Below are 22,439 nucleotides of genomic sequence, written 5' to 3' on the forward strand. Positions count from 1 at the left end.
CTGCGGCTGCGGGGGGAGGCCTCGCTTTTGGAATCGGCAGCAATTCCACCACAGATGGTTGAAGACCCCCGCAGGTCCTGGTGCTAGCACCCACCAAGGCTATTTGAGAATGTGACAGACTGTCGGTCACTGTCACGGCAAGAATAGACTCCGCCTCCTCACAGATTGATCGGTTCAGCCGACCTCACTTATCTGCTCTGTACAGTGTGCTATGAAAAATGAAATGTCTGCATAAAAAAAATTGAAAAGCTAAAGTGAAGTCAGGAGGTGTCCAGTGGCATGACGAATACACCATTTGTCCATTTGCATTTACATTTATGTGTTTGGCAGACACTTTTCTCCAAAGCGACGTACGGCTCAGAGTAAACAAAAGTGCATCAGCAAAAAAGAGCTTTAAACACAGACAGGCGACAGATTGTCGAAGTTGTGTTTTTCCGGTGCACATTGCAAAAGTAACTGCATGTAGAACTGAAAGGAAATACACAGCTGAAAGTGACAGATGGTGTGATGCAAATTTATATAGTAGATAGGACATCAGGAGAAAAATGTCTCGAAAAGAAATGTTTTTGAGACCCTTCCTGAACACTGGGAGGGATTCAGTAGCTCTGAGGGACAGAGGGAGCTTACTCCACCGCACTGGGGACAAAACTAAGAACCAATGGACTTCCAAATGTGGGCAGTTGTTACTGGGACCATCTAGTGTTCAGAGGTGAAGGAGCATAGCACTTGTGCTGAGGTTTAGGGAGCGAACTTTAGGTACTGGGGTATAGATCCTTTGACCATCTTGAAGGTTGTAACCCGAGTGTTAAACTTGAAATGAACAGTTACAGGAAGCCAATGGAGAGGCGAGGAGGTGAGACACATGGGAGCTCAGCAGGTCAAACACAACTCGTACTGCAACATTCTGGATCAAGTGTAGAGGCTGGTACCCCACCACTACACACACAGATACACAGGGAGAGACGGGCAGGGGTAAGTGTGGTGGTGTCCGCGATAGGAACCCGACCCCAAGTCCGGCCATCCCAAACACACACCATAACAGGAACAATCAGTGGGGTCATCTGCTCTCCTATAGAGGACACCCCAGCTCATCTGCTCACTTGCCCCTGCAGTGGACCAAGGCTGCTCGGTGCCCCTGGGGATGGAGTCGGGGGAGATTAGCACCGACCAGATCCGGGCTTCCTCCCAGTATAACACCAACTGGTCACCCGGACGCTCCCGACTCAACTACAAAGAGAACGGCTGGACACCGGCACAGGACTCCAGCAAAGAGTGGATACAGGTAAGTGGAGACAGGCGATGGGTCACTGCTGTGAAGGACTGTCCACTTTGGGCAGGGCTCTGGTACTTCAGCTGTCTGGTTGGGGCCAAATGCCTCTTTTCCCAAGTGACTGCTGTCCCTACGGAGAGGTCGGTTTCCCTCCCGCATCCTCAGTTCATTTCCTGTGGGACTATCGACAGGCCCTTCCCTTCCCTCCCATGCATGGCTCCCATTGTACTCTGGGAGACCCTTTGCAGCTGCAGATCTCAAATGAGGGCCAAGGTGCAAGACGGGCATCCTGCCCAACACCCCCAGCGCCCTGTGGCGTGAAGCATGTTGAGGTGTGCGAGCCGACGCCTCCCAGAAAAAGGCCGCTCAGAACCCTTCGGCAGGCGTCCCTCGGAGCCAGAGAACGTGGACCATGCTGCCACGCACTCGCCCACAATGCAGTGCGCCAAGTGGGCCTGTTTCTGTGACAGCAGTTCATTTCGGTTCTTTACTAGCGGCCGTTAGTTCTCCGAACCCAAGTCACTTTGAATCGCGGTGAAACACGGAACTGAGCGCCTTATAAGGAGCAGCTCTCAGCCGCACCTCTTTTCCGATATGATCATTTATTAACTAACAAAAATAGATTGTGTTTTTTGTGTCCTGTAATTGGGTCTTCTTTCCCTTGTCTGCTCGGGGCAGTAACTCCTTTTCGCCCATCAGATGTCAAAGTTGTTTCCAAGGCGACGGGGGAAGAAAGACCCCCAATGTCATTGTCTGATTTGCAATGCGGCGACATCCACTGCTGCGTGTGCCCTCCAGGGCATCGCAACCAGCCAAGGGGGGGTGCTGTGACGGGTTTACAATGAAATGCCGTGGGCCCGTGGTGCTGAGGCTGGTTGGGGGAGGGGGGGGGGTGAAGCGTGCCATTCATTTCAGTGCCGTGCCATCATCTCCAACCCACAGGGTAATTCATTTCCCCGTGTGCTTCTACACGCATGTCCGCGTGCACCTGCCACACGCAGAGCACCAGGCCCTTGAGCGGTTTGCATTTTACAAAAGATGCGCAGGAGACGTTTTAATGCTGCTTCCATCCACTGATGACGCTGGATGGGACTGTAATAAAGCCCAGAGGATCCTGCAGACATCTTTCCCCTCCTTTCCTACATGACTATTGAAAATCACCGTTGGGGTGTACGCTGCAGGGGAGAGTTAGTCACTATAGTCATTGTAGGCTCATATCCCAGCAGCAGAGCTGCTGTACAAATGGATTCAAATACACAAGCCGCTACCAGTAAAATGATGTAATAAACATATGTTGTTGTTAAGAGCAATTGAGTCGATATCGACTCCTGTTGACAATATATACAGAGTTTCGGAAAATTCTGTCCTCCGCTTGTGTCCTTAGTTCTGAAAGGGTGTGTCCATTGTCGCTGTGGTGGAGGCAATCCATTTGATTGTTGCTCATCCTCCTCTTCTTCATCCAACCTTTCCGTCATCGCCGTGAGGATCCAGCTTTCTCAAGGCGTGTCCCAAGTATGACAACCTCATCATTTCAGCTTCCATCGAGAGTTCTGGTTTGATTTTTGTGGGACTTGTAAATATGGTTTCCTTTAAGGTGGCATCACATGTGTGTTGGCAGAGACCTCCAGGAAGAGACCGGTCAGCGGGGCTGGAGACAGACTTGCTTAATGTTTCAGTGGGACGCAAGCCAGGGAGAAGGGCCTGCTTGGGTCCAACAAACACTTAGGTCATTAGTGGAATATCTTTAGAGTGGGACGGAGGGGCAGCTTTGATCCAGAGAGACGGGCTACTTACTGAGACCTGCCGTTTTTCGGCAGAACGTCCGGTGCTCTCCGGATGTGTAAGAATCTCCCATCAGGTATGGTGAGCTTACATCTGAGAGATGGTTGTCTTCCGGCGATCACGCACCCCGAGTCGAACGTTGGAAAAGACGTCTGCCTCCGGCATTTATGCAGAGGGTTCCGTACCGGTTGGCGACTTCTCCCTTGTGGTTTTCGCTCTCGCGTTGCTTTTCTGTAATTTTTTTGAGCAAAAACAGCAGCAACAACAAGAACACAGTAATATCAGTTTTGTTTTGTCTGTCCTTTCAGTCGCTCCTTTCCTTCCAGTGGTGAAGTTCCTTGACCGTGGGAAGAATGGCTGTGTCCTTACCACCGTTGAGGGGGTATGATGGTTTAGGAAGTGGAATCTGAGTGCTGCAGTGTTATGGTTGCTGCGGGAGATCTTGCCGTTGCACATAATCTAAACACAGACAGCAAAAAAAACTGAATTCTTGACCTATGACCTTGACTTACACAAATTGCTTGAAATAAAGGAAGCAATAATATTATGCATTATGATTATTTATCTGACACTTTTCTTCATGGTGACTTACAGTGTGAGGTATCTTTACTGAGGTACTTACACTGATTTACCTGTTTAGACAGCTGGGTAATTTTTACTGTATCAGTTCAAAGTGACTACCTTGATTGAGGGTACTATAGAGGAGCAAGATTCAAACCCTGCCCAGGTACATCATACACATTCATGATGAATATTATTTCCCTCCCAAAGTAACAAGATTTGACTTCTTGCCAGTGACATGATGCGCCACATTTTTGGCAAAGAAAATCCAAAAGGGCATGACCATACACCACGTTTGGGCACCGTCTTCGAGAACACCAGTCACAATCAAACAATGGAAATGAGAAGAAAATTACAATCAGGCAACGGCACTTAGCAGCCAATCATAATCAAGCAACAGCAATGAGTAAACCAATCACAGTTGAGCTCCTGGTCCAATAAAGGCAATCACAAATGAGTCCATCTGATTGAGCCCAGTGGGTTCTGGGCAGGCTTCGGTCCATGTCGGGTGGGTGCTCCGTATCCTCTTGAAGAAACCCCGCCACCATTCAAAAGATTCCTCGTCGAGCCTTTATCCTGGATCCAGGGTTCAACTCCGAAGCCAGGGTCAGAAACTAAAACAAATACATGCAGCCATTTCCTGTTTTGGAAGGAAGTGCAAAAAAATGTTGTTTGAATTAGTGGCGGTCAGTGGAGCGCGACCACGTCCGCTCTCCATTGTTCCTCGGCCGCCGAAGCACTCGTGAGCCTCTATTCTCAGCCTTGCGTCTCCGCCGTCGGTGCCAAGCGCTGAATCTGGAAGAGTAATTAGCGCGAGGCGTCCGCCGGGCCACCTTGAGAACCACTCTCATTGCCACCATAAATACCCCTGGAGATGTAAATATCCTGGGGGCAGGAGCGCTGACTAACAGCCCCTTTCCTGTCCAAAGACTGACTGAACTTTCTTCAGCTCGGCGATCCCACAATCAATGTTTTTTCTCTTCCTGCGCTGACCTTCATCAAGCAGCCCAGGGCGTCATGGCTTTAGTGATTTCAACAGAAGCTTCCAGAAATGTGCAATTAACCCACGTGACGGTCACATCAAAGGCGAAGCAGAACGCCATCCAGCTTAGACCTGACCGCAGCATCGCTTCCCTCTGACGCTAATGTACAAAATACCCTGAGTGCCACTGAAGAGTGTGGATTTGTGAGCACAGATTCATAGGTTCAAATCCCTCTCGTGGTACCAGAGTAGCTTCAGTGAGAATATTATCTCGGTGTATGTAAGAAAGAAGCATGAAACATGTTGCTGAAGGTGGCGCTGTGGTTAGAGCCTTTACCTTGCACTCGGAGGCCACAGATTCAAACCTTGGCCAAGGTACTTACCTTACACTGATAAAGCAATAATTACCCTGCTTTATACATGTTTAACACACGCACATGCATTGGCTGAAGCTGCTTGTCCCAAGCGGGGGTCGCGGCGAGCCGGAGCCTAACCCGGCAACACAGGGCATAAGACTGGTGGGGGAGGGGGGACACCCGGGATGGGACGCCAGTCCATCGCAGGGCACCCCAAGCGGGACTCAAACCCAAGACCCACCAGAGAGCAGGACCCGGCCAAACCTGCTGTGCCGCGGCGCCCCCCATACATGGTTAAATGATTGCTAAATTGTTAACCATACCCCCTGCTTAAAGGAGTCAGATTAATAATATAATGTAATAGTCATATAATATTTTCAATATCCTGCCTTTGAAAAATGGAGCAAAAGACAGCATAGCGTGGAACGTACAACTTTAAGTGCCTTGCCTGAATTGCTCCATTAAATATATGCAGCTGTACACATGTGTAAAATTTTTACTCGCTTTGGATAAAACCGCAGGAGACGCAATAAATTATCCCAAGGATCTGTGCTCCTCAAGTGCCGTGAGTATGAATTTCGGTAACAAAATCCAGCTTTTTAAGTAGGCGAAGAGTTCTTATGCATTGTGCCAAGCGTTGTGAGGAAGGACTCTGCCGGATTCGCCGCAGGTCCTGCTCTGATTCACCCGCTGCGGCGTGGGTTCGCCGCACTGTCCCGGTCCTGAACGACAGCCAGGTAACGTACAGCGCGTGATGGCGGAAAGGAAAGTCCCGGGTTCCGGCGCCCAGTACCTGCCTCCACGGTGACGACTTGGGGCCAGTCGGAGGGGGCGAATGGGGGGTGTGTGCCTGCAGCTCTCTGTTTGCCTTATTAGGTCAGTCTAAATGGAGCCCTCGCCTGCCAGGAGTGCTGGCTGCGCGCCGCTGGCCATGTCTCGGTCAGCCGCTGCCAGATGGCGTCTGAATTAAAGTCACAAGCGGTGGCTCCTTCCCCACGATCCGCTTCTTGTTTTGTGGGCTTTTTTTTCCTTAGGGGGAAGAATCCAGGGAATATTTCTGAATGGTCCCTAGAGCTGTTTGCCGGCTCCTTCGGCCCACACGCACGCAGATGGGCCGCTGCTTTTTTCCTTCTCGTGTCACGGAACATAAAGCGATATAATTTTTGTACCCCTTTCAGAATTTTCTTTATCTCCATTTGCCCGTTGGCACATTTGTTCAAAGTATTAATGGAATGATAATTGATTTGCCCTCAAAAAGCAGCTGCATTGTAAACCCAGGCCAGCCTCTTCATTCATGGGGCACAAGTCATTCTGTCCGTCACGGAGACCAGATTTGGTGGAGCTCCGCCCACTAAGCGAGTAGACCATGCATTCAATGGTTAATTGACCACGTCTTGCTCAGTGAACTGACCACGCCAGCCTGTATTGCTCAAGGTGGATCCTAGGGACCACTTGGTCACAGTGGGAGTGTCTCACTGAACCCATGGCCTTTACCCGTCAGTCAGCATCAGCAGCAGTAAGGGGGGCATCTCGAAAGGTCAATGTGTAAAATCAAAGTCGCTGCATGTCATTAGTTGTGTGTGCGTGTGTGCGTGTTTATGTATTGTCTAATTCACCCGAACCACCCTCTCTGTCCCTGGTCCAGTTTGACCTCTCTATAATATATTGGGAGAACTAGTAAAGACCCACAGTAATCAAGATCACCACAAAATTGGTTTCTAGACAGACTTCTGACTTTTCTCATTGCTCTCCATCGCTCTCCCAGGCCCCAGGACAATTGCAATCATTAATAAACCGATTATTGTTCAATGCAGGATATGACTTAATCCCAGTTTATATAAGGAAATTAATTCGAAGGCCTTATTAGATGGTGGAATTGCCAAGAATCGGCATTTTCCATGTTACCTTTTTTCCTCCAATTCATCTTTCAAGACATTTTTGAAACAGGAGCTCACCTGTTCGGGTTATCTGAGGTCACACAATCTCCTTTGGGGGTCACATCAGGTCACACGATGCTTAACATGCCACCCAAATGCATCGTGGCTGGTGATGTACAGACTGTAACTATTTTTTTTTCTCTGCCTGACTCACCAGGTGGACCTTGGGTTCCTTCGCATGGTCTCAGCAATCGGGCTGCAGGGTGCGATCTCCAAGGAAACCAAGAAGGGTTACTATGTCACGTCCTACAAACTGGACCTGAGCTCTAATGGCGAGGACTGGATTCCGCTGAAAGAGGGCCCAAAGCAGAAGGTTTCGACACTTTGTTCCTCAACAGCCATCATGATGCATTTCTTGATGGCCTAAGTGGAGGCCTAAACAGAAGGTTCAAGGTTCAGATCCTGCAAAAACATCTGGCGGCACAGAAGTTAAAATGATTGAGAAATATTCTGTGCTGCATAAATATGTACAAGAGTAAACGATAGACTTTATTTAGGAGATCTGATCTACAAAATACATAATTTGTCAGAATTTCCCTTAAGGGCGTAAATGATTTTGTGGAATTAAGCCAAGTCTGGAGCCTCTTTATGCCCCACTGTGTGAAAAGGCAGAAGTGGGCAATTAGTTAAAAGTATCGCCCATGAAAACCGTCCGCAAAGAAAACGGATGAAATGATGATGTAAGAGACGATGTGCACAAACAGGTGGCCGTAGCTCCCGCTCTCTCTCCTCTTCCAGGTGTTTGTGGGAAACTCCAACCCGACGGATGTGGTGAAGGCGACGCTGCCCAAACCCACAATGACCCGCTTCATTCGCATCCGTCCCGTCACCTGGGAGCAGGGCATCTCCGTTCGCTTTGAGGTGTACGGCTGCAGGGTCTCAGGTGGGTCCTGGGGGACCGGCAAGCATCTCTCACACACACACACACACACACACACACACACACCTAAACAGACATGTACATAACCTGCACGCAACTCAGGTAATATACACACAAATCAAACACAAGTTAATACATCCAGTCATTAATTGGGGGACTGTTATATGAGGGTCAGATAACCATTAATTATTATGGGAAAAAATAATGTGCTCACCTAAAAATTACAAAATTAAGTTCACTGCTCACTGTAAAATGGTCACATTGTCTTTAGTAGTATTTGTGGCAATACTTATTGCACAGTTTCCATTTATTTTCAAAAGCATCACAGCTGTATGGCTCGTTGAGGTGCGACTCGAGTTTATAAAGTAGGCTGAGTCTGAACTGCTCATTAATATCTCCAACACATTAGTATATCTTTAGTATATTTCAGTTAACTGGCCGTATGAAAATGCAAAAATCCCACTGCGCTGGGTTGTCGTGTTCTAAGCATTCGAGTTACAAATCTTTGAAGGTGAAATTTTTTTATCATGGTTATACTGCAGACTTGTTCAGAACTTACTCATCAAATAAAATGGGATATGTACCCTCGTATTGATCCTATTGGCAATAAAGAAAGAGAAAGCGGAACAAAATCACACGTGTTTCAAGTTAATAAGCGACAATAACGCTGCAGTCTTGTGATGAACTGGAGTCTCGTCCACAGTGTTCCTTGTCTTGCGCCCCGTGCTCCTCGATAGGCTCTGGAACACAGCAACCGTCTGCTTTCCCAGTTGCAAGACAAGAGGATGACGGAAATAGAATAGATAAAAGTGAGGCTGAATTTCATTAGTTTCATCTGATCCTTTTTACAGAGCCTCAAGTGAGGGATGTCTGTATTATTACAGTTTCATTGATTGTGACATTGTGCCTGATTTACAGACAAATCAAGTTACATACAGACTTCCGCTCCCAGCTGTGTTTGTAAGTTGAGGACCGAGTGTTTGCAGAGCCCTACCTTCATACGCTGCTATATCGCATTTTCATCGTGCTGGACCCTGTTTAGTGGAATGAATTCATCACTCGCTCAGCTACTCTTTGTGGATCTTACTGTAAGAACAAACTGATTTTTGTTCTGAATTTGCATGTAAAAGGCAGCAAAGTTCTTTTTTTAGCCGGACAAGGGAGTCATCTCTTAAATCCGTTTTCGAGGTTTAATTCCAGACCTCGTAGCGGGAGGCCTGAATTCCGCGCTGGATTTCGCTGCGCTGCGAAGCCTCTGGCAGCTCGTCCTCTCTGATCGTGTAAAAATAGTCACTCGGGCCTTTTTCTGATTTCTGTTTTTATAACTATAAAGAAAATTTTCCACTCCTCCTGCGTGTCTGTCGGCGGTGAGAGCAGCGTCGAATGGGCGTTCCACGCAGACAGGGCGTGACGCTTGTTTCGGCGATCGTGGAATATGCGCTGCTCAGCCTCAGTACACGGTACGAGCCGGATGATGGGACGCTGCTGACCTCGGGATTGGCTGTACAGTGAAGTCGCTTGGGCCTCTTTGATTCCGTCCTTACTTATTGACAGCTTTGAAGGCCTAAGGGTCATAACCCATGTCTGAAGGTCTATGGGTCGCAGCTAATGTCCAAAGCCCCTGGGTCATAGTCCATGTCTGGGCATCAAACTCAGATTCACGGTTTCCCGGTCGGGCCTCAAAGCTGCCGTTTCCTCGAGCTCTTCCGGAGCCACGGACAGCAGCGGTATGTTCGAGACGCCGGGTGGAGAAGAAAAAGCTGCGGCGGCTCCCGGAAAGCTGTCTGCCTGGGTGTCCCTCGGGGAGCGCAGCGCAGACACACCTGCATCCAGGAAGCAGTCGGCATGTCTGCGTGCGCGTGCCCCTCGGGGGGGGGGATTCTCCACGGACTCGGGCCCTTGGCAGCACACCTGCCCACCGTGACGGGAAGGCAAAGGGAACAGAGGCCCATTTATTCGCCCAGCGGATTCCAAAACTACTTCCTTTATTTGCTAAGGAGACCCCTCAATGCTCAGACTCACACCCTAGTTCAACTTATATTCCATCTGTGGGTGACCAAATAGCGCAGTGTCACAATGTCATTTTTTTATACGCTGTTATATACATATACGCGTTATCACACACATTGACGGAAACCGCTTGTCCCAAGTGGGGTCACGGCGAACCGGAGCCTAGCCCGGCAACACAGGGCGTAAGGCCGGAGGGGGAGGGGACACACTCAGGATGGGATGCCAGTCCATCGCAGGGCACCCCAAGTGGGACTTGAACCCCAGACCCGCCAGAGAACAGGACCCGGTCAAACCCGTTGCACCACCACGCCACCGCACCCCCGCCTTATATGCGTTATTGTTTTTTATATGTATTTCAGGGAATTTTCCAAAAAAACTGGAAAAGTGTAACAAAAACAGTTTAAACAGTTCCGTTATTAACTGCTGTACCTTTTGCCTTTCAGCTGTATTTGTGTATATTTGCATTTTCTTTGTACGTTGATTGTTTCCATATTGTTGTGACCGAGTTCTGTTCAGCTGCTCATAAAAAAACAAAAAGACTTTATTTCAATATTTGAAGCAATTCACATTCACTAAACATCAAAAAATGACATGAAAAATATTTTATTATGTATGCAGATTTGGTAAGGAATTGTTGTTAATGTTGTGCCATCTTCCAACATGGCACGTCTACTTTTTATCTTTTTTTGTCATATTATGATGTGTTTTGTTAAGACGTGTTAAGACAACATTTCGGTCATTTCAGCATTTTTAGGTCAACACAAAAATAGTTAAAATTTATGTCAGATTTGTTCAAATATATTCATATTGTTATCAGGTCTAAAAGAGTAATTAAAAAAATTATGTAAATTATTTTATTTTAGGAATGGCCAGTCAATTGCATGACCAGAACCCCTCTCTTTATTTTTGTGATCATGCGAGGATGAACTATACAGGCACGTGTGTGTGTGTGTGTGTGTGTGTGTGTGTGTGTGTGTGTGTGTGTGTGAGAGAGAGACCTTCCACATTAACCCCCTGTCTCCCACCCAATACAGACTACCCGTGCTTCAGCATGCTGGGAATGGTGTCAGGTGCCATCTCCGACGCCCAGATCTCGGTGTCGCACGGGGACCGCGGCTGGGTGCCGGAGAACGCCCGGCTGCTCACGAGCCGCTCCGGCTGGACCCTGCAGCAGCACCAGAACTTCCGCAACGAGTGGCTGCAGGTGGACCTGGGCCAGGAGAAGCAGGTGACGGGCCTCATCATCCAGGGCGGGAAGCTACGCGAGCACAAGGCCTTCATGCGCAAGTTTCGCGTCGCCTACAGCGGCAACGGTTCTGACTGGACCGCGGTGCAGGACGAACACGGCGGCAAACCCAAGGTGAGCGGCGAGAGGATGCGCCCCGTGATCGCTTCGCAATGTCTGTACCCTCAGCTCTGTGATTTGGGTCAGTGATCCGGGCTCTGTGATTGTATGTCAAAGTCTTACCTTCTGCTCTGGGAGGGTGCAGTGCTGCCTGCATTCCCAAAACTCTCGGTGTATGGAGATCCCTTTAACAGGCAGATTCGCAGATGTCCTGGCCTGCAAGCACTTTATCTAATTATCACATTGTCTGAAACTGTTGTCCCAAGTGGGGTCGCGCCGAGCCGGAGCCTAACCCGGCAACGCAGGGCGTAAGGCCGGAGGGGGAGGGGACACACCCAGGACGGGACGCCAGTCCGTCGCAAGGCACCCCAAGCGGGACTCGAACCCCAGACCCGCCAGAGAGCAGGACCCGGCCAAACCTGCTGCACCACCGCACCCCCTCACTTTATCTAATTATGTAATAGTCTAATTACAAAATCAAACTTCTCCAAAGACTTAAAATGAGTACTTCTGGAAAGTTCTATATTGACTCTACCAGCCGCTCTCGGCATAAGATAATGAACCATCATAGAAAAAAAATGAAGTCGAAGGCACTCCTCTACAATGGCAGAAGCACCTTTATTAGCTCTGCATATCCATTATGGGAATTAATTATGTGGATTAGATTTGCACTCATAATGGATAAAAAGGTATTTCTGCCGGGAAAAAAATTACTTGGCTTATAGATTGAAAGGCTGAAAAAAAAATTCACACGTGTTTAAAATGTTCCACCAGTTTCTAAGAGGTGCCTGCTTTGTGGGTGACGGGACACCTGTCTAAATCATGGCGTGCGCGCACACACACACACACACACACACACAGTCTTAAGGCTCGCGAGTCCAACAGTGAAGCGAAAGTCATTTCAGCTGGAAACGGTCTGAGCCGTCCGAGGTAACAGAAACATGTAATAGTGTCAGGGGCGCGGAGAATTATGGGGCCTAGGAGGGCCCGGGGCCTCTATCCAGACACGGCACCACGCTCTGTCCCCAATTATACACATCCGGGCAGGACCATCCATCTATCCCGCATGGAGGAGAGCTTGATTTATTGAGAACTGAAATATAGATATCTGCTGTCCCCCTTCCTGTGTCTGTTTGGGAGAGCAGAGCAATATTGTGGTGCCTACAGACAGTGATCTGCCAGTTACATTTATTCACCGAGCAAACAATTCTTTCCAGACATACGGTGATTATTATCTAGTATTTCGCTGACACCTTTATCCAAGGTGACTTACATTCATTTGCCCATCTATGCAGCAGAGCAATTTAACGCACGCACGCACGCATGCACGCACATTTTAAGTCACGGGTCTGTCTGAAATGCATGCCTTTGGACTGCGGGAGGTAATCGGAGCACCTGGAAGAAACCCGTGTGAACACATGCAAAAGTCACAGGTTCAATTCCCATCTCCAGCTGTAGTACCCTTGAGCAAGGTACTTACCCTAAATTGCTCCAGTAAAATTTCCCAGCTTTATAAATGAGTAAATAGGCCTAATTGCGGGTAGATTAAACACTGAAAGTTGCTTTGGAGAAGAGTGTCAGGTAAATGTAATAAAACAATGTGCGTGTGCCCTACTGAGAATGGAGGTGAATGTGAGACACTAATAAGAACATGATCCTAATACACTGTGAACAGAACAATGCAGTTAATTTTCCAGTTAAACCAGTAGCACAGCGAGTAGCGCTGCTGTCTCATAGTGCCTGGGTGGTGTGAGAAGATATGGGTTTGATTCCTGCTTAGTCTGTGTGGAGTTCACATGTTCTCCTGTGTCTGTGTGGGTTTCCTCTGGGTGCTCTGGTTTCCTCCCACAGTCTAAAGACATGCCGTTCAGGTTCCTCCATAGTGTGTGAGTGACAGAGAGGGTGTGTTCAACTGATGTATGGATGAGTGACCCAGTGTAAGTCGTGTATCTAGCAGTATAAGTCACCCTGGTAAATAAGGTGTGGGTTTGTAACACTATGTAGAGTTCATTGGAAGTTGCTTTGGAGAAAAGTGTCTGGTAAATTTATAGACCAACAGGGACATATGTTGGGTATACACACACATTTTCTGAACCGCTTGTCCCATACGGGGTCGCAGCAAGCCGGAGCCTCACCCGGCAACACAGGGCGCAAGGCCAGAGGGGGAGGGGACACACCCAGGACGGGACGCCAGTCCGCCGCAAGGCACCCCAAGCGGGACTTGAGCCCCAGACCCACCAGAGAGCAGGACCCGGTCCAACCCACTGCATATGTTGGGTATAGTAGGTTTCAAAACATGTATTTCACACACTATATACATACTAGTAAGTAAGTCAATTCAGAGAAAAGCATGAGTTGAATGGATAAATGTAATGTGTCCAAATTCAGAGCCCAGGAGCCGTGAGGTCCTTTTGCTACCCGCTGGGCTACAGTGTCTCCCTTTTGGTCTCTGTTCTCCATGTTTGACCTTAGCACTGCAGTGTGTGTGTGTGTGTGTGTGCGTGTGTGTGTGTGTGCGCGCGTGCATGCATGCTAACGCTGCTGCTAGAGGTGACAGAGGTGGACTGCTGTTTGTGATGGACATGGTCGGTAACCCATTCCCCCCCCGCCCCCCCATGTCCCACCTCCTCCACCATGCAGGTTTTCGAGGGGAACCTGAACTACGACACGCCAGAGCTGAGAGTCGTGGAGCCACTGGTGACTCGGTTCCTGAGGATTTACCCCGAGAGGGCGAGCCCCTCTGGAATGGCCCTGCGCCTGGAGCTCCTCGGATGTGACCTAGGTGAGTCCCCCAGCGGGGCAGCGCCTCGCTCAGAAGTGCACATTTCCTTTACACTCACTAAACATTTACTTTCCCGGTTGCATGCAGGTTGGGGCCGCAGGTGGTGTGATGGTTACAGTTATCATTTTTTAATCAGAAACACCTGGCTTCAAGTGCCACTTCCTGCTGCAGTACCCTTGACCAAGGTAGTTACCCACAGTTGAATGTCATTTCTGCAGCTGGGTAATTAGGGGAGAGTTGCTAGTGTAGTGGTTAGAGCCTTTGGACCCGAAGGTCACAGGTTCGAACCCTACCTCCGGCTGTACTACCCTTGAGCAAGGTACTTATCCTAAAGTGTTCCAGTAACATTAACCAGCTGTATAAATGGGTAAACAACTGTAAGTCCCTTAACATTGTAAGTTGCTTTGGAGAAAAGCATCTGTTGGGACATCGGGCCTCTGCCCTTGGACCTACAGGTGTGAGCCCCACCTCTGGCAGTAATACCCTTGAGCAAGGTACTTACCCTAAATTGCTCCAGTAAAAATTACCCAACTGTATAAATGGGTAAATAACTGTAAGTAGATTAACCTTGTAAGTTGCTTTGGAGAAAAGCATCTGCTAAGAAAATAAAAGCGATTTCTACTGTAAGTCATTGTAAGAAGCTTAGTGTGCAAACCCTATGCTGTAAGTGGGGGGAAGAGTGTCAGCTAAATCAATAAAGAGTTTTTTACAACTGGAGGAGTGAGCAGATGAACAGTGTGTGAATCTATGAGCTGACTGGATAAGGACCACCTGCTGTGAACCCACATGTCCCACTCGCTGCTTCTCCCCACGTGGGAGATGGGGGCGCGGCTCACTTTCGCTCTTCGAACAAGCTTCGGTGCACGGTGACATCTCCGGCCCCTGACGCGACCCATGATCCTCGCGGCCCCTGACCCTTGACCCCCTCTCCGCCGAACGCCTGCATTTATCTGACTCGGGTTTTCCTCCCGCCCCGCGGGTCTCTGCTGACTTCCTGCACGGAGCAGGTTTCGATGTCACTGTGTGTCGCGGTGACCCCCCGACCGTCTGCGCTCAGTGGAGGGGCACACAGACTGGCGCAGGCGGGGCAGGGGAAAGGAGCAGGCGCAATGTCTTCCTAAAAGGAAATCTGTGAATTCCACCATACAGATGTTCTGTGGACAGACCGGTGTGTTTGGGTTGTTCTTTAGGTTGTTTAATTATGGCCTGAGCTGAATAGTGTTTAAAATAGCTCTCTGTCTTCCACAGAGCCTACAGCCGAACCCACCGCCGCCGTTGCCATGCCCGCTGCCGTACCCTCGGCCACACCCACACCCACACCTACTTCCACCTTCCTGGAGGACTGCGAGCTCGATCCGGCCAGCTGCCCCGCCGAGACAGCGGATGACTATGACGAAGGAGGTGCTTACCTGCCCCCGACCGCCCAGCTTATACTTCCTCATTCCTCGGTCTTCATCCCTCATTCTTCGTCCTCCAATCCTCCTCTCTCTTATTCTTCATCCTTCATTCCTCATTGCCGTTTCCTAGTTCGACGTTCCTCACTCCACATTCCTCAACCCTCTTTTTGTAGTTCCACACTCCCCATGCCTCATCACCATCCCCTATTAATCATCCCTCATTTCCCATTTCTCATCCCACATTCTTCATCCCTCATCCACCGTTCTATCATATTTCTCATTCCCCAATTTTCCAGCATTACCTTGTACCTTCATCCCTTCTACCTCTTCCCCATTCCTCAGTCCCCACTTGTCATTCACCATTCCGAATGCCACGTTCCTCCTTTCTGAATCCCATCATCTCTCACCCCTCGTTTTGCATGCCTTCACTTTGGAGAAAAGCATCTGCTAAATAAGTAAGTGCAAATGTAAACTCCTTGTTTCCCATTGCTCGTTCTTCATTCCCTACGCCTTGTTTCCATTCCTCATTCCAAATTCTCTGTTCCCCTCCCCCCCAACCCCATTCCCTGTTCCAGATTCCTCCTTCCCAATTCCCCATACCATCAGTCTAACAGTGAGTTTGGGCCCAGTACTACCGGTCTCACGGGTTTTACCTTCTTGTGTCTGTCTCTGCTGGTCTGACAGGTGCCACCTCTCCAACTGAAGCCACTTTGGAGATGGACACTGTGCCAGGTGAGGACGATCGTGCCTACGCTCACCTCTCAGGGCAGACAGGAGACGCCGCTTTCTTCTTCGCTGCTCGGCGGTCCGTGGCATCGGAGCCGTGCTGAGTGGAAAATTGCATTTTTTAAGGCTGCAAAGAATAGCTGTGGGCTCCAGAAACAGAGCACGAAGAGAGCCAGCAGTGATGTTGACGCCGTGCTTAACCACCTCGCCTCCCTGGCAGTAGCGACACTCCTTCCGCTGGCGCCACACTGACCTGGCGTATGGTCAGGAGCTCGCATTTTCCACCTGTACATCTTATTGCGCTTTGCTTGGCAACGCGACAGCCGCTTTTGCGGCGTGAGCCATTTTTGCCTTTAAAAATTGAAAGCTATCCTTGCCGCAAATGACTCGCCGCGTTCGCTGTTCCCGAACACTGTCGTTTCTTTGCACTCCTTTCCATTTGGGTCGTCGCAGGGTCTCGTTCAATTAACCGCATGAGGCCACTCCGCAGACGTGCTCTCGTTATTGTGATTCAGGGTCTTTCTTTGTAACGGTTTTTTTATTATTATTCATCCCCTGACTTGCACTTTCTTTCCTCTTGTCTGTTTTGCCGCCCTGTGAAAAGTGGCATTTATTCAGCAAGTGTTCCACTGCCCCCTTCTGGCACTTAAGGAAACCTGCTTCTGCCAGTTATGTTATAGGTTCGCTTCCCAAAAACGGACCTGGCATTGTGCCGTGTTTATTGTTACATAGTGCTTAATCGGTTTCACGTGTGCGGCAACTATAAATGTAAAAGCATTTAAGTCAGTTAAAATAGTCTGATAAAAAAAGAACAACATATTAATAAAGTCCATTGTTTTCACATTTATGAACAGGGTACAGTGATATCCAGTGCTGTGAACTTAACCCTGGTCTCTACTTTCAGACTTTTTGTTTTTTGCGTGCAACTTTGGCTGGGCTGACATGCCATCATTCTGCGCATGGACCCCAGAGAGGGATGGTAACACACAGTGGCTCATCCGATCCAGTGGAACCCAGACTATGGACTCAGGACCCATCCTGGACCACACAGGTAAGCGGCAAGCTGGTCTTGGAGAGGGAGGAGGCAGGAGGGAACCAAATGCTGATGGAGGTGGTCAAAACACTCTCAGTGATGTTTGTGTAAAAGTGTTGTGAGATATCAAGCTTCCTAAGCTCAGTTGGGCTTTCCTGATGATGACAGGGATGTACTTGACTCACTTCAAAGTGGTGGTAATGGTGGAAATTTAAATGACTTCAGTCAATGTGTGTGTGTGTGTGTGTGTGTGTGTGTGTGTGTGCGTGTGTGCGTGCGTGCGTGTGTGTGTGTGTCTGATCACAGATACAGCCTGCCCATCGATCTCCAATTGGGCGCAAGCAGGAGCTTGTCTGTGGAAGTTAAGCATCTCAACTGTCTCAGTGGAGATGCTCATGGTTATTGGTGAACACACCACGGTTCAAGACGGTCCACCTAACCACAATATTAGGTCTCATCATTGTTGGAGATGAGGCCTATTATTATCATATTTTCTGCAAATTCAACAATCTTGGTGGGTTTATCTGTGGAGCTGCAGTTGTTTTTGTAAAGTGAAAGCAGGAGTGGTGAGAATGATGAACACTGGATCAAACAGATGGGGACCCAAGCTCACAAACTGCTTCCTTAGTGTCAGTAAGTTAGTAATCCACTGTCAGGGACTGGAGGGTACGGTTGGCTGGGTTAAATTTAACGTCCCATCACACCGTGCCAGCTGTTGTATGTTCTTGTGCACTGTGTGCTCTGCTGAAGGGAAAATGCTCTCCTTGAGTTCTGATCTGTTACACTGGTTCCTCTACAGGTGAGTCTGGGAACTTTGCGTACCTGTTGCCATCTGAGGGTGCCCAGGGAAGCGCAAAAGGCCGGCTGGTGAGCCCACCATTGGCCGGGCATGATGAGGAGCTCTGCGTGTCCTTCTGGTATCACATGGTGGGGCCGCACATCGGAGCCCTGCAAGTCGCTCAGAGGAGGAGAACAGCAGAGGGCGAGGAGGAAGATGTTCCCCTGTGGATTGTCAGAGGACACCAGGGTGGACACTGGAAGGAGGGTCGAGTGCAGGTTCCAGCTTCCAGCAAACCCTACCAGGTACCGTATCCATGATCCACAGACCCCAGGGCAGCGTCTCCTGACACAGGCGCATTGCTAAAGCCGAACTGTATACTTTTGAAATGATAATGACCTGTTCTGGTAACAGGAGTCAAGGTGGTGAAAGCATGAAACCTGTAGGTCACGAAAAACCCCTTTGGATTTCTATTGCTACAATGAAATCCCAGCACTGTATTGTACCATATCATCAAGGAAAGATCATAACGAAATTCTGACATTTTGCCTCACTCATTTATGCCTGTGCTGGTAGTCACTGTACCCGAATCTCTTTTTCGAGCCCAGCTATAGCACTCGTGAGGCAGGTGCTTCATTAAAATATAACACTATAAAAAGATGTGAACTTCTGTGTTGGTTTGGCTAAAAGCATCAGCTGAGCTTGGAAATATTATTACTGTAATAGTAAATATTGGGTAAACAAGTTTAAAAAATACATTGCAAACAGTCAGTAAGTCAGTGTTCTTGTGCAGTTAATGCTGCAGAGAATACAGAATTTGGTTATTAGAGAACAGATTGAATTAGCTGTGTTGGATGAGAACAAAAATGTGCCATCTGTTGGGTCCATAGGACTAGCTTTTGAAAAACACAGCACTAAGAGACTCTTCAAACAATTAATGAAGAAACTGTTTAAGTGAAAAAGATATGGTGCCGATTGTGTGCCTGAAGTTTAATTTACGTTGGGGTTGTAGAAGTTGCAAGTGAGTCTGATCTTCCTCCAGATGGTAATCGAGGGGGAGGTTGAGAGCCAGAGCCCAGGACACATCGCTGTGGATGATGTGAAGATTCTGGGTGACGTGGACGAATGCAAAGGTGAGAGCGATACCCTCTGGGTTCGGTATCGGATGGATTAAGTCCTATTTTTAAACTCGCATTCCCTCACAGGAGCTCTGAGAGCCTCGGGAGACATTCCATGGCTGCTGATATTTTTAAGTTTTCACTTTTTCTTATTCTTCCCTCCAGAAGAGAGCATCCCAATGGAGAAGCTTCAGCCTGATATCGACAAAATTTGTACGTCAGTCTCATTATTCTACCCATATGTTTCAGTAGTTAATCTCACACACACACACACATTTTCGGAACCGCTTGTCCCATACGGGGTCACGGGGAACCGCAGCCAACCCGGTAACACAGGGCGTAAGGGGCACACCCAGGACGGGACGCCAGTCCGTCGCAAGGCACCCCAAGCAGGACTCGAACCGCAGACCCACTGGAGAGCAGGACCCTGGTTCAACCCACTGCGCCACCGCGCCCCCAGTAGTTAATCATTTACATTTAAATTTACTTTATTTTGCTTACTCCAAAGGCACTTAGGGTGTTGAGATGCATACAGTTATCTACTCATTTACACAGCTGTGTAATTTTTGCTGGAGCAATTCAGAATATGTACTTTGTTTAGGGGTACTGCAGCATGCAGTGGATTCGAACCTATGAATCCAACAGTGTCGCCTCTAACCACTACACTACCTGTTGAACCATTTTTTTACGCAAAATTTAGCACAAAAACCATTCCGGTGCCTGTCATTCAAAAAGTAGACTTTACCAACCAACTGAAATTAGGGAAAAAAATTACATAGTAACAGAGGTACCTGTTGAATGTGGTTATACTTTAACTTTATACTTCACATCTGGGTTTGCAGCTGCAATGGATCTCACCGACTACTCCGACACTGACCTGGATGAGCCAGGTACCATGCTGAGGACCCTGGACCCAATTCTCATCACGATAATCGTCATGAGTGCCCTGGGGGTCTTCCTGGGGGCCATCTGCGGGGTTGTTCTCTATTGCGCCTGCTCACATGGCGGTATGTCGGACAGGAACTTATCGGCGCTGGAGAATTACAACTTTGAGCTGGTGGACGGGGTCAAGCTAAAGAAGGACAAGCTTAACACACAAAACTCTTATTCAGAGGCGTGAGCGAGGAACATCCAGTCGCCAATTGACAGAGAAGCCGTACGTGGAATCGGCGGAAGGCTGGGACTGAGCCATGATTTCTCAGGAGCTTCAGTGATATCAACCCACCATTAGGGGACACTGTGTATAAAACTGATTGAAAAATATGTACAGATGTTCATTTTAATTTTTTTTCCTTTTTTGTTTTGTTACATTTTCACTTTCACTTTAACAATCAGATGCTGGTGTTGAGACCAATTAAGAAGAGGTTTTAAAGTATTTATCTTTTTTTGGAAGGAATTCATTTTATGTGAAGATTTTAAACTTATAATTATTGGTGGAAAAGCTCAATTGAACCATACTGATAGACATGTAGGATGGCTTCCCTTCCTGATCCGAAGCGTGTGCGTGTGTTTGTACATGCACGGCGTGTGTTACCGCTGCCTCGTATGGTTCCCACAGTGCCTTTTATCACACTTTTGTTGGCTTTGGTAGATTTTTTTTTTTTTTTAAGTATTGCCTCACAGTTACCAGCTTCTTGAGTTCATCTTCATGGCTTTTTAATTGCACCCCAGTTTGTACATAAATTTTGAAATATTTAAAAAGCCTATTTTGGGGAAAAAAAAAAAAACAACTGCAGTTTTTCTTGGGTTTTGAGTTACCGGTGCTGTTGTGGGAGACTGTAACGTGGCAGATGGACCCATGTACTGCTCTTCAATGTCCTCCGGCTCTCTACAGGGTGAACTTGCGAATCCCAGAGCGAGTCGCAGTTTTTAACCACGCGGGCTCTTCAAGGTTTGGAGGCCGTGTCAAAAACGCCCTTTCCCAAAGAGGGCGACAATGCAGACACAACACGAGTGGATAGCCCATAATCCACTTTCTGAAGACGTCACGCGGAAAACAAAAAAGAAGCATCTGTACGGTTTTGTCGCTCTTGAGTTCCACAGGGACGCAGCACTCCAGTCAGAATGGCGGTAGGAGAGCTCCTCTGACCCTGGCTGAGCCACGCTACACTCCAGTTTTCTGTAGGACCCTTCTCTATGGGTGGCGTGATCGTTGCCATGCTTCTCTCTATGCCAGTGGCTTCTCTGGCCTTTACATGACGGTTCTCCAAGCGCTCACGGTCCTCGGCGTCATTCAGCCAGCGGCGTCCGTCCGCACCAGTGCATACGGCGGGCCTGCGTGTCACACGTGGCCGTTAGCCGCTTCTCACCAAATGTCCATCCTGTCTGGTCCTACAGACAGGAGGAGGTGGCGGAGAACAGGGCCCATCAGGTCAGCCTGCTTTACAGAGAAAAACACACCATAACACAGGATGAAAACATTAAAACAATGTTGCACTGATGAATATATTTAACTGGTGTTAAACGTGTTTATAATATTGATTTGTACAAATACAAAAGACAGTGTTACAAATGCTTCATTTTCTATTCGTTCAGATAATGTCTTTTTGATTCTGCAATGTACTGAGAATTACTGAGATGCTTTTTTTCATTGCAGAATGAATGAATTTACTACAGTAGTGTTTTCATTACGTAACTGCTATCATTTTTTGTACTGTCATCAGTTCAAATCTTTGTGCAGATTCTTTTTTTTTTTTTTTTTGAAGCGGAAAAAAACTTTTATTTTCAATACTGTTCCTGTAATTTGCTGTTGTAGGAAAATTAATAAACAGCAATGCCTTAAAAATTAAAATCATATTTGTACTTGTAACCAGGGTCATCTTTGAAAATTCATATGTATCTGTCCCTGTCTTTCACTTATGACTACTACATTCCAAAGAATCGGCTTAAATAAATGTTTTATTAAGATGTGGCTTGAGAAAATGTTTTTTTTTTAATTACTTTTGTCTTATTTTGGGAGAATAAAGTATTGAAATATGCAAACCAATTTCTTAATTAAATAAGGAGCTTATTATAGTTGTTTCTCTAAAAGAAAAATGTTGTTACTACAGAAAACTGGAAACAACTTTTGAAAAATGTATTTAATGAGTAAACGTGCTGATTTCAGTGGTGTATACAGACTGAACTTAGTTAAGAACCAAAGATTGTTTTCAGCTTCTTTTGTCCGTAACTCCAAAGTCACTTTAACCCTATTACTCAGTCGATAAAAGATCATTAAAACAGACGTTCCTTGATTTATTAACTCACTATGTTCTATAAAAATCTTTACTATAGTTGTAATAAAAATGACTTTCTAAGACAGGATAAAATAAAAATAGCTAAAATACTGCAATAGGAGGGGGTGTGGTGGCGCAGCAGCCTTGGCCTGTGCCTGCTCTCTGGTGGGTTTGGGGTTCAAGTCCCACTTGGGGTGCTCTGCAGCAGAGTGGCATCCCATCCTTGGCCCATCCCAGCCCCTGACCCCATGCTTCTGGGCCAGCCTT

At 47.8% G+C, this 22,439-nt stretch overlaps 1 protein-coding gene across 2 annotated transcripts in view; it reads left to right on the forward strand.

The window, feature by feature from the left end:
- LOC108937703 (neuropilin-1a-like) overlaps nt 1–21,490 on the forward strand; it is a 40,145-nt gene extending 18,655 nt beyond the window's left edge. The window contains exons 6-17 of one of the 2 annotated variants that reach the window (XM_029253347.1): nt 1,113–1,282; nt 7,046–7,201; nt 7,627–7,771; nt 10,813–11,138; nt 13,764–13,905; nt 15,154–15,306; nt 15,987–16,034; nt 16,933–17,079; nt 17,861–18,144; nt 18,882–18,972; nt 19,126–19,170; nt 19,800–21,490. In XM_029253347.1, coding sequence (XP_029109180.1) covers nt 1,113–1,282; nt 7,046–7,201; nt 7,627–7,771; nt 10,813–11,138; nt 13,764–13,905; nt 15,154–15,306; nt 15,987–16,034; nt 16,933–17,079; nt 17,861–18,144; nt 18,882–18,972; nt 19,126–19,170; nt 19,800–20,077 — 1,985 coding nt within the window. In that variant the 3' untranslated portion in view covers nt 20,078–21,490. Of the gene's footprint in view, nt 1–1,112; nt 1,283–7,045; nt 7,202–7,626; nt 7,772–10,812; nt 11,139–13,763; nt 13,906–15,153; nt 15,307–15,986; nt 16,035–16,932; nt 17,080–17,860; nt 18,145–18,881; nt 18,973–19,122; nt 19,171–19,799 lie in introns of both variants that reach the window. The other variant, XM_018757770.2, reaches the window with a different exon arrangement.
- The last annotated feature ends 949 nt before the right edge of the window (nt 21,491–22,439 follow it).

The sequence above is a fragment of the Scleropages formosus genome, chromosome 7, assembly GCF_900964775.1.
Source record: "Scleropages formosus chromosome 7, fSclFor1.1, whole genome shotgun sequence".
Classification (NCBI taxonomy): Eukaryota; Metazoa; Chordata; class Actinopteri; order Osteoglossiformes; family Osteoglossidae; genus Scleropages; species Scleropages formosus.